Source organism: Coffea eugenioides, chromosome 8, assembly GCF_003713205.1.
Source record: "Coffea eugenioides isolate CCC68of chromosome 8, Ceug_1.0, whole genome shotgun sequence".
Taxonomy (NCBI): domain Eukaryota; kingdom Viridiplantae; phylum Streptophyta; class Magnoliopsida; order Gentianales; family Rubiaceae; genus Coffea; species Coffea eugenioides.
In genome coordinates this window covers 7,887,525-7,899,868 of record NC_040042.1, presented here as the reverse complement: position 1 = coordinate 7,899,868, position 12,344 = coordinate 7,887,525, and the positions used below count along the sequence as shown (strand labels likewise).

Genomic DNA, 12,344 nt, shown 5'->3' with positions numbered 1-12,344 from the left:
GAGCCGCTCGCGATCGGCTCGCGAGCGGCTCGCGATCGGCTCGCGAGCGGCTCGATTCGCGAAACACCCCTAATCGTGACTCCTAAACTCTTTTCTCTTATTTTTCAAAAATCTGGAGTAGTTTAAAAAGGGTTTTATTTATTTTTTATTTAAAAATATATTTGGGGTGATTTGGTATATCTTAACTTAATATCAAGTGATGACCCCTATTTTTTTCTTAAAAACCGTTTCTAAACTATTATTTTGGATCAAAATCGTCGCACTTTTAAGTCACATTTTAGGCCCTTTTTTCTTTTATTTTTCAAAAACTCATTTTTTTAATTCACTCAAAAATAATCAAAATTCATTTTTTATAACTCATAATTTTATTTCAAAAATTGGTTCCGATAATAATTTTAAGGGATAAAGTGATAATAATAATATGGTAATGCTATAAAATAAAAGGTTATTTTTATTCAAAATTTCTTAACATGTTGAGTTAAATTACTTATAGGATGAAGTGACTAAAAGATAACTTTAGGGAATAAACTAATAGTAATGGTACAGTTGGAGGAGGTAAAAGTAATAAAGTGTCTTCATATTGCACGCGCATTTGGTGCCCTAAACACTAGAAAGTAATTAACCGCCTCCCTCCGCCCTCTTCGCATCGACTGAAAATTTGGAAAATTTGGAATTGGGTATATTCTAGAATACTCTCTCGCGTTTACATTTTCCTTTTTCTTTGTGTTTTTTTGGGCTTTTTAACACGACAATAGCCGGAGGATCTATGGCGGTTTCTTCTTCCTGTTCCTTGGATTGCCCTGTCCATTGGTTCGGGGACATGACCAAAATTACAGCTGCCGGGAATGATTTTCCCCCACTACAGCCGGGGGCGGGCATGGCAACCTTGGTTGCGGTGCTGCTGCTGATAATCTTATATTCGTGCGTGCTTATTTCCATGGACAATTTCCGAGATGCTATTTTCATGGTAGTTGGCGGTTGCTGTTTTAATTGAGTTCTAAATTTCTGTTTCATAATTTCTTTGGAGAATGGTTTTGTTACTGAATTTTAATTTGGGTTTTTTTTTTCCTTTCACTACTTGTTTGTTTGGTTGGGGGGGGGGTTGGGTGGTTTTCAGTGCCAGCATGGAATTTGCAGGCCCATGCGGAAGGTCATGAGTCTATTAACATGGATGGGAGCCCTTGGGGTGATCATCAAGCTTCCTCCGATCTTGGTTGCTAATGGCTATGGTGTTTGCGAGTTGTATCCCTATGTTGTTGGCTTTGAGTTTATGTTTTCCATTGGATTTGTCTACAGGTGTTTTTCCCTCATTCATGTGCGTATATATTTGGTTGATGTTGGGGGTGCTTCTATTTTGACTTTGCAAATGACCTGCTTGAACTTAACATGATGCTGCTAACCCTGAACCGTCCGGCACATCCAAGAAATTTGAATTAATTGTGTTGAAAGTTCTGTGGCAACTAGCTGGTTCCGGTTTATGTATGTTATGTATTAATTCTGTATAGCAACTGTTGAAAAATTAGACTACAAGTAGGCTCAGATGTATGTTTAGGGGGAAATTATGTGTCACAACTAACCCATTGTGAATGACATGGTAAGCTGGTTTCCTTCCATCTTCAGGAGCTGGTGAATTATATGCATCTGGTGAAACCAGTTTTGGTCTAGCAAGTTTTTGATGTAGCAAATAAAGGGTTCTGGTGGATTGCCTCTGAAATTGATTGCCTGTTCATGGCAGACTCTTGACTTGGTTTTTTCATTAGTTTAGCTCTAGTAGCACAGCATATTAGGCTTGTGAGCTTCTTGCTGAAGGTCCAATTCTTTTATGAAAAGATATCATCTGAAATAAACATGCTTGCTACCAATAGTTAAACATGTACTTTCAGTTGTATGAAGCTAAAGCACTGTTACTTGTGCCTCTCTGTAGCGTGTATCGGATTTCTCCGTGTGCTGATTTCCTTTGTTGCCTTGAGATCCCCCTCCCCCTTTCCCCACGCCCCATCCCCGCAAAATGGAAGAAAAGAAAGAGCAAAATAACTCTCTGTTCAAATTGCTACACTTCCAGGGTATGCCTGTCACTATTACGAATTTGGCCAACTGTATCATTGTCCACTAGTTATAAGCCGCGATCCATGGAGGAAAACAATTTTGAAACGTATGGCTGCTTTACATCATATTCAGATGTGGCCAAGAGACTCAGAGACAAGAACTACCTGACCTCGCATGCGAGGTGAGTTTTCCTCTGATGCCATGCTCATAGTTCTACTTGATTTCTCTTTTCAGGCCAACACTTGGGTACTCATTGTTGTTATTGACATGGACTGGCCTTTTCTCCTCCCTTTATTATCCTTCTTCAGGCACATGATAGACATTGGTTCTTTGTCAGTCCGCCTAGCACCAGTAGTTCTCATGCTAGGTAAGCAAGGTTTTTATTGTTTTACACTACGCCTTCTTCTGTCAAACTTCTGAAAAATATGGATACTTAATTTTTTCAATTCCTTATGATGTAAGACTGATATTCAAGAAAGGAAATGCTCCTCCTCTCCAAGCACTTTGCTTTTTAAGAAAAATTTACTGCATGCAGTCCTTGAGGGAATAAACTTGTAAGTCTGTTGCTACTAAATGAACCTTCAAAAATTGATCCCCTTCCTTACCATCCCCAGATGAAGCAAAAGGAAGGCATAACATCAAAGAGTAAAAACCAAGCTGTAGAGAACTAAGGACGTTATGTGCGTGGGCACATTGACAGAGTTAAAAATAAGGAAATGAGAGGGGAAAACAAACATGAAGTGTGAGAAAGGAAATTCCATGGATACTGTTGATCTGCTGGGCTTTATGCATTTTTCCATTCAAATCTGAATTGCAGGAAGTTTGCACATCACCGACTTTTGTGATTCATGCATTGAGATTGCCCCTTATATATGTTCTGGGTAACGTTTGGGTTTATTCTTGTCTTTCTACTTTGATCTTCTGGCCACGTGTGTTTAGTCAATAATCCAGTTGCTCAGAAGTGGTCCTGTTCCGGAATAAGAAAGCCGAACTGTTTGAATTAAGTTACTCAGAAATCTGATAATGTCTTTCACCTCATAATATTTTTTGGTTGTGCAGTGTTGATAGCTATACGGTGGAACCCTCTACATATCCTGTGAGATGATTAATTATTGCTTATCAGTTGTTGTATATCATCGGTGTTGAAAATGCATGATCCCCCTCCTTTTTTTTTTTTGTTTTTTTGGCAGGATAATGTTCTTCTACTGGATATGCTTAAACATTGCGGTCATGCAATGGTCCTTACCCTATTTTGTCTCTAGGTATGTTACTTATATTTTACCTGTTCCAGTTAGGTTATAATGCATCAATATGATTTTGGATTCTGTGTGATGGGAGATTAGTCATATCTCCTACAGTAGGTCATGCCTGTAGCCTCAATGTCATGATTCTGTGAATCTATCAGAATGTCCATTTGTTCTTTGTTTTATCTTTTTATTTCAAAGTTCAATGTATGAGACTTGCGAGCACATACCTGCATCTAGTTTTTTTTTTTTGTTTCTTTAAAAATAGCTTTACTAGTGATTATATATCATAAGTGGCAGGTTTACATGGAAAAAAATAGAATGCTGAAAACAGTTTTAAGTATCTCGAAGTAGAGACTGTGGTTGGGATGAGATATCAGTTACTAACAAAGATCAGAGACAATCGGTTCAATGCTATTATCTTTGAAACCGATTTTTCTTAACCATCAAGAGTCTCTTCGAGTTCACTGTCCAGAGCACCTCCATGTTTGCTAGGGAACAACCTATTGCATCCTGTCTTCTTTTCTCCTTGTGTCCTCCTGTCACTGACTATTTGTAGTCAATTTTACTGAATGTGGCTGCATTCTCGGGGTGCCTTTGCAGTGTCAGTGCTTTTTAATGCTTCAAGAAATTCTCCTGTTTCACTTGATCCTTTTTAGAATTGGATCAGTACCCCAGGTTTCTGCTGTTCATTCTATGGATACAAGTTTCATGATCAGCAAGTCAGATAAACTTTATCCTAGGGAATTCTCTTCACCAGAAGTTTTTTGCCCCTTTCTGATTGGTCTGACCATATTGTCTTATACATGCAATTTTTAATAGTGAAAGAAATACTTTTGTTTCCTCTCTCTTTTAAACAAAGTGCTATTAGCTTTTGTTTCCAGTTTTTCTCTTTCTTAAGCCCATCTCCCTTACTCCCCTTTAAGCTCTTCCCTGCTCACCTGGTTGGTTCTTTTAGTCATTGGATCTATTTTTCTGCTATTCTTCTGTATTAGCTATTGCAGTCCACTTCAGTTCTATGAGAGAAATTTCTGTTTAATTCTTTTGAATCATCTTTAAAAACCTATCCAATCTAGCTTTAGGGGCCAATGGTGCAGAGACTGGTTTTGGCAGACTTTGGTCAAAGTATTGATATCTGTCCTGGCAATGATTCGAGATAAAAAAACTAGTGGTTTTGGTTGTAAAGATGGATAGGTAGATTCACATGGTTCTTGTTTTATTTTTATAGCTGCATGCTTAGTCTATAACCTTGGTGCAATCTTCACATCCAGTTTGTTTTGCATGTATTTGTTTCTAAGATGGAAGAAACTGTAAAGCTTATTAACATGATAGTGCCTTGTTTTGCAGTCAAATTGAAGAAGTGCCTCTGGATGACAAAAAAGTTGAATCAGTGATATGACATTTAGGCCTATCACCTCTGCAGATATTCTTGCTTAAGACTGGCAATGCGGTTTTCAATAAGGCCAAGGTAATGGAACATGAATTCCACCGTTTCCTTGGTTGCATCAATCTTTCTATATTAACAAAGTTTTATGCATGTTGCAGCTGATTCTGTACTTTGCAAGTTCTAGGGTTCGGTGTTTTGTGAGGATGATCCAGTAAGTTTCTAGTGGATGCCCCAGGCCTCCACTTCTGCGCCCCCCCTCTCCCCCAAAAAACAAATAAAAAAAACTCCAACCTTTTTTTTGGGTATAGAAAATAGAAAATGAAAAAGATGAAAGCAACTCTTGCAACCCTCTCTGCTTTTTTGGTTTCGTTTTGTTATTTCGACTTCGATCAGTAACTGATTGTGTTTAACATTGGCCATCATTTTACCAGAAAAAGTACTACCTTAATCTTTGTTTACTTGCCATCTTCTCTGTAAATTTTGCAAAATGTGCACTTGATGCCGTTGTTTGGAATCTTCTGAACCAGTGCATTGAAATGGTTAGTAAAGAATCTTTTTGGTGCCTAAAGCTCTACTCGAGGATTTTCTTTTCAGAGCATTTACTAGGGTCCAATACATGCAAACATTAGGAATATTTTTGTAGCAAAATCATGGGGTTTGTCTGTTACAATTTCAACCTCATTTTTGTTCATTCTATATTTTGATCTTACTAACTGGTCTTCTTCTGATTCTTTGCCCAGTAAGATAAAAAACTGCGAGGATGGTATCGAATACTCTGTTTTCACGAATGAGTTCTGTTGCATGTATAAGTTCTCTTTTTGATTGATTTTTCAAGTGCATTGTGGTTACTTGACATGCTGAGATAAAAAACTGCTAGGATGGTGTCGAATACTGTGTTTTCACAAATGAGTTCTATTGCATGTATTAATTCTTTTTTGATTGATTGTTCAAGTGCATTGTGGTTACTTGACATGATGTTAGTAAGGACAAACTGTATTTTCCTTTTGGCATATGTTTTTTTTTTTAACATATCATTCTTCTTCTTTTTGAGCGATTATTCTTGATATATGTGAGACCCTTTGGGTTATCATCGCGGCAAATCCTTCATCCCATTGGCTTATAAGATGCAACATATTTGAGTGGTTTTCAGTGTGTGTGGTTTGACTTTTGACTTTCGATGATTTTTCTAGGACATTCATTGCGTATGCTACTTTTGGCACACCAAAATTGCGCATGTTGATTTGTGTACAACATATTGCTATCCTCCTACCTGACTTAGTCAAGGATCCCTTTCTGCTGAAACATTCTCTAATCCCAAGGCTTGGTATCTGTTGATTGATGTGGCATTACAGGGAGAATGGTTCTCAGGACTTCTGATTTGGACTAGGAAACGGTGATTAACTGCCTTTTGAAAGAAAGATGTTTGATAGGAGTATAGAACTGAAAGGAATTCACAACTCTAGTATCAAGGTGATTGTTTTACTTCTCCATGTTTGTGAAAAATAATCGGTTATTGTTTTTTGCTCGCCTGTTTCCTAGGTTTATTTGGTTTTTTGTGTTTTTATCGCAGTTTGAATGCAGACCGGTGGATGATGTGATACCGTTGGTTCAGTTTCAGAACGTACTGGAGCATGAATGATTTAGTAAATCCAAGAATATCTGAAGTTTCATGGTGTGCTTTGCAGAACAGAAGCTTTTGACTCTGTAAAGATTAAGGAGCGAGGAGAATTTTAATTTATTTTGTCCTTTGTTTCTCTTGGTCTGGGTTTCTTATTTGTTGTTCTGTTGCTTAGGACTTCTTAGATGTGGTTCCCATCGGGTTCATGTTTTGCAGCGAAAGGACATGAAGCTGCCTACTTTAATTTAGCTTACTGCATGTGGCAACCAGCTGTGTGAAGCTTTGATTGTACATATGCCAACTTTCCCAATGTCCCCAAAGTAATATGCGAACACCTCTGGAGTGGTGGAGGCTGATCTCGTCTTTTATTTCTTCTCGTCGATCATATGGTGTGTTAATCTTCAACTGTAAAAGCAATTCTAGCAACTCATATCTATTTTGAACAGGCAAACTCTGTTTAAATGATGAGCTCGTGGACGGTGCCAAACAAATAAGGGTGATGCAAATTGATAAATTAAAAATGTAGTATGCAATCGATCATTACAAGAAAGAATTTTGGTGGTAGACGGACTTCTTTATCAAAGTCAAGGACTCAATTGGGAGCGAATATATATTTTTGCGAGTATTAGAGAGCCAAATGCTTACTTCTAAAGATGGTTACCTATTGAAATGAAGAGTCAAGCCCATATCATTCAGGCTTGACTTGAAAAAAAAAATTTGTACTCCATCTTTCTAAGTATGGTTATTTACTGAAATATTTGAATTGGGTCATCCATAATGCTTCTTGTTCAATCTAGATTTTAATTACTCAACAAGGTCTAAGGTTTTTGTTGGTAATGAAGAAAGCAATCTGATCCGAAATTGATGCCAGAAAGGCATTTTTCCCCCGCTTACCTTATTGACTCTTTTATTTTTTTTTTAAAAATGTTTCACACGTACTAAACAGGTAATGTTTGTCAAAATGCTGCTTCACATCCATCTGTGCTGGACAACAATTATTGTTTTTGACAAGCATTGATAAAATAGAATCTTTATTTTGAGGATTTTTTTTTTCATTTTTCTAGTACTTCTTTTTTTAGCTAATAATTAATAATACAGTTGACATTAACATGAACTTTAAAACGTTAAGCTATAGAAAGTAATATATTCTTGTTTTCGTTTCTTTTGTTTTAACTAATATTTGCTAGCTACTCTTTATCCATAACAATTTTTCTCTGTAAAAAAACTCTTCCTATGTGTATAAATTTCTCCTATCAAAGCATTGAGGTACAACACCCAAGGACTGTAAGGTTGTAGAGATGATGGTGATGATAAAAAGCATTAACTTGGCATCTACCAGATTTCCCGATGAAGCAATTGTGCTTGAAGGAGATGTAGTGAATATCATTAAGATGTTAAACACAGAGGAAGATGATTCTGACATGAGAATATATAAAATGATGCTAGATCACATCTACAACGAACTCGGACTAAGGATATTTAGCGGGTTAGCAGAGCAGTGTCAGGAATCTTACTAATAAGAAGGTTGACGTTTTATTCTGTGAATTGTGTGTTTTGAATATGGTTAGCAGAGGGTGAAAACTACGTCGTTAGACTTAAGTGATAGTTGTCCAGTAATTGCAGTTCGTTAGAAATAATTGCATAAATAGTCCCTCTTTGTAACTGAAGGTTGTTGAGTAAATTTCCAGATTGGATATTATTTCTCTCTTCTTTCTGTTATTCTCTCTCTCTCTCTCTCTCTCTCTCTCTCATTTCTCACTGTCTTCCCTCTCTTCTTTCTTCTCTGTCTCAATTCTTGCTCACTTTCTTCGAATTCTGGCCAGAACTTATGCAGCTAAATCTTAGAGTCTGATATTTTGGTATCAGAGCAGCCGATCCTTGACTGCTGAGATATTGCAATGGCGGAAAACACTACGTATCGATTGCTGGAAAATCAACTTCAGAATAGACTACAAGAGATTGCAGAAACCATAGCAACAATTCATGCCTCTGGACAGAACGAGTTGCAGCAGAAATTTCATGAAGAAATGAAGCACCATAACTCCAGATTGGAGGCATTGGTGGGGGATCTGCATTGTTGAAGGTAATGATGAAGGACAAAGGACAGCAGGACGGTGACGAAGTATCACCATAACCACTCCTACCAACTCCGCACCCACATCTGAGACTGATGACTCCAAATGAGCCGGCAGGTCACCAACAGGAGGCCAGATTAAAATGCTAGTACCTAATTTGCCAAGATCGGAGCTACCTATGTTTTCTTTTGGGAACCCTAGGGAATGGTTTAGAAAATGTCAAAAGTATTTTCTGAATCATCAAGTACCTGCGAATCATAAGGTAGAATTGGTTGAATTGTTCTTAGAGGGGAAAGCCGATAACTAGTTCCAAGGAGTGAAATTAGCAAAGCCTGGGATGTCCTAGGAGGAATTTAGTGAGTTGTTGTGTGAAAGGTATTCTGGAAAAGGTTCCCTTCACATAGTAGAGGAATAGTAGAAGAGTATGAGGAGAAGTTCGAAGAGTTGAAGACCATAATGCTAACTAGGAATCCAAAATTAGATGAATCTTACTTTATTTCCAGTTTTATTAGTGGTCTGAAAGAGAAGATCAAACCTATGGTAAAAATGTTTAAACTACAGACGCTAGCCAAAGCCTTGGAAGTTGCTAAACTGCAAGAGAGCTACTTGGATATCCAGTCGAAGCAATCTAAGCCTTCTGGCAGGATTGCAGTAGAACCAAAGTTTGGGATGTATAGGAACTCTGTGAGTGGACAGAATCACCAGAACTCAACAAGCTACTTGCAGTTGCTCCAGTCCCTAAGAAGATTGACACCACACGTAGAGAATTCAGTAAGATTTCAGCTGAGGAAATGCAGTACAAGCGTAAACATAACCTGTGTTATACATGTGGAGAAAGGTTTGGAATAGGCCATCAATGCAAATTAGGGAACCTAAACTGTGTAGGTGCTGATGAGGAAGAAGAAACTGACTTTGAGGATGCAGAAGTGGGGCAAGATGTGCATACAAGTAGAGTTGGTGAACTTGCTAAGGTATCCCTAAATGCCTTGTCTGGGGCTATAAAGAGGAAGTCCATTGTGTTGATGGGTAACTTGGGGGGACTGCCGGTTAAGATTCTGGTAGATACAGGGAGTCTGATAACTTTATTTGCCATAAGGTTGTCAACTTGCTACACCTGTCACATCACTTAGTTAATTCCTTCATTGTGACCTTAGCAGATGGGATAGACATAACAAGTGGAGCAATCTGCCCCAAGGTGACCTGGCTGATCCAAAAGTATCAATTTCAGTTTGACCTAAAGATAATGGAATTGGGAGGGTGGGATATTATCCTGGGAGTGGACTGGATGTGTCAATTCAGCCATATTACCTTCGACTTCCATACTCTCAACATTGCTCTTAGCAGTAGAAGAGATTTACTTCACCTTCAAGGCTTTGTACAACAGCCTACAATGGGACTGGTGAGAGGAAAAGACCTCAGATCCTTCATACAAGAAAAGCAAAGGAGCCGTGCAGCCATGCAGGCAGAACTTAAAAGGGATACAAATGAAGGCCTTCCTGAGCCTATAGAGAAGGTTCTGCAACAACACTTCCAAGTATTGGCTACCCCACAAAGATTACCCCAGAGAGGGAGCTGGATAACCAGATTGTTCTAAAACTAGGAGCTGAACCTTTCAAACTCAAACCATACAGGTACTCCCACTCCCATAAGACAGAAATTGAAAAATAGGTTGCTGAAATGCTTTCAAATGGGATCATTATACATAGCACTAGTCCCTTTGCCTCTCCTGTGATATAAGTTAAGAAGAAGGACAATTCCTGTAAATTATGCATTGACTACAAGGAACTGAATGATTTAACTGTGAAAGATAGTTTTCCAATATGAAATATAGATGAGTTACTAGATGAGCTACATAGTACCAAGTACATGTCCAAACTAGACCTTAGAGCTGGCTATAACCAACTGAGAGTTAAGGCAGTAGACACACCAAAAACTGCTTTCCAAACACATCATTACCATTTTGAATTCCTAGTAATGCCTTTTGGAATGACCAATGCACCTGCCACCTTTCAAGCCTTGATGAACAGGATATTCCAGCCATACCTAAGGAAGTTTGTTTTAGTTTTTTTTGATGATATAATGGTTTTTAGCCCAAACTTGGAGTTACATGCACAACACCTGCAAACAGTGCTCAGAGTTTTGGCTGAAAACCAGCTGTACTGTAAGAAACCAAAATGCTTTTTTGCCCAAAATTCAATAGAGTACATGAGGCATGTAATTTCTGAAACTGGAGTAAGCATGGATTCAGCCAAAGTTGATAGTTTAAAATCATGGCCTGTCCCCACTATAGTCAAGGAATTGAGGGGATTTTTGGGTTTAACTGGATACTATAGAAGGTTCATTAAGGGATATGGACTGATCTGTAAGCCCTTGACCCAATTGCTGGAGAAGGAGGGGTTTGTGTGGAACCATAATGCTCAGATGGCTTTTGAGGATTTGAAACTGATTTAACTCTTGACCAAAACATAAAACTTATAGTTCTTTGAGTTAGCTTTCCAATACATCAAGAATCACCCCATTTGGATTTGTGCAGGCTATGAAATGACTGAAATACCCTTGACTACTCAATGGCCTGTTTCAGCTTCCACCAATATAAATTAGCTACTGTAGTTCGGCTTTTTGACTTGGAAAAACTTAAAACTGCATTTCGATTCTTCACCAGAATTGTAGGTTTATCTCTTATCTTCAAATTGGTTCAAGAATCATTTCAATCCGAGCACTGTAGCTCAAGTTATAGCCGAAATACTAAAATGTGTCAAAACTGTCAAAAATGCACAAAATACAAGTAAAAAGTGATAAAACCTCATTTAATCTCTTAAGAACATTTTTCACCAATTATGGCCAAAATAATTCATTTTCTTCCAATAATATAACCAAAGTGACTAAAAATAATATAAAATGCCATTTAATTATTACGTAAATTAGTCATTTATCAAATTCCCCGACACTTGAACCATTGCTTGTCCTCAAGCAATCCACACATAATTAATTACAATGGTTCAAGAGGTGAAACAATATATGCACTTTTTTAAATTTAATTCCTTATGACTTGGAAAACAATCATTATACAATTGTTCAAATTACACTAAATACTCATAATATCAAGTAAAGGAAAGATAATTATGCCCTAATTTTAACAAGTTAAACTTAATCTCTCATCTTAACCTAATTTCACAAATAAGCAAATCACATAGTCATTTTATAGCCTTTCTCCTACTATAATTATCTTTTTCTCAAAATTTTACAACTAAGAGGGACTTATTCACACTTGATTTTTTTACTCGACACTTTTAGGTGAATATTTCCGGTTACTCACCATTTCACTTATTCAAGTTGCTATGTATACTCTTAATTCAAATACCTTTTTACGCGAAAATCGACATTTGTATATGCCAACCCCGGTTACTTAGTACAAGAATCATTGGAGTAGAAGAAAAACTCTTATTCTCTTTTTTTCTTTTTCTTTTCTCATTTTTTTTCAAAAGTAAAGGACAATAAATAGATATTCCCTCTTAGAAAATATATAAGAATAATCAAAGGAGGAGTATAACCTTTATTGACTATATCAATCACTTACTTGCAAAATTAAGTAAAGAGGAGAAATTTTATTAAACATGTAAAATTATAGAAATAATTCTCCTCACTTTACCGGATATACTTCCTCAAATGCAAAAATCCTAATTGTATAATAATCATTTTCAAGTCAAATGAGGGCTAAACCTTCCAAAATACATATAACGTTTCAACAAATGGAAGAATTAGACGTTTAAAGTTGGAACAAATTAGCTCTTTTTGAATGAAAATGCAAAAATTTGAAGAATTTTGGGCCTTAATGAAATATTGGATAAGATTTTAGAAAAATTTTGACAAAGTTTCTCCTTATAAATGGATGAAACTCCCTGCCAACAAACCCATTTTCAAACAAATTATCCACATGGCAAGTAATTCAAACACCATTCCAACATTTCTAAAGC

The 12,344-nt window shown here is 37.1% G+C and overlaps 1 protein-coding gene across 3 annotated transcripts; it reads left to right on the top strand.

Moving 5' to 3' along the window:
• The first annotated feature begins 620 nt into the window (after positions 1–620).
• Positions 621–6,672, top strand: LOC113781647. 3 transcript variants are annotated; one of them, XM_027327604.1, is made up of 10 exons: positions 621–967; positions 1,118–1,296; positions 2,063–2,227; positions 2,355–2,413; positions 3,106–3,142; positions 3,237–3,308; positions 4,638–4,758; positions 4,836–4,888; positions 6,030–6,147; positions 6,248–6,672. In XM_027327604.1, exons 1-7 carry the CDS (start codon positions 767–769, stop codon positions 4,687–4,689), a joined length of 765 nt encoding a protein of 254 aa, XP_027183405.1. In that variant the 5' UTR covers positions 621–766; the 3' UTR covers positions 4,690–4,758; positions 4,836–4,888; positions 6,030–6,147; positions 6,248–6,672. The 3 variants fall into 3 exon arrangements, with proteins under 3 accessions (XP_027183405.1, XP_027183406.1, XP_027183407.1); XM_027327605.1 differs by lacking the exon at positions 4,836–4,888; XM_027327606.1 differs by lacking the exons at positions 6,030–6,147; positions 6,248–6,672 and adding an exon at positions 5,868–6,023.
• Positions 6,673–12,344: the final 5,672 nt, after the last annotated feature.

Bases quoted from the DNA above. Each gene is read 5' to 3' on its own strand.
- LOC113781647 (XM_027327605.1), top strand. From the start codon at position 767: ATGGCGGTTTCTTCTTCCTGTTCCTTGGATTGCCCTGTCCATTGGTTC. The intron at 968-1,117 runs GTAGTTGGCGGT...GGTGGTTTTCAG, and splicing joins TCCGAGATGCTATTTTCATG to TGCCAGCATGGAATTTGCAG. The intron at 3,309-4,637 runs GTATGTTACTTA...CTTGTTTTGCAG, and splicing joins TTACCCTATTTTGTCTCTAG to TCAAATTGAAGAAGTGCCTC.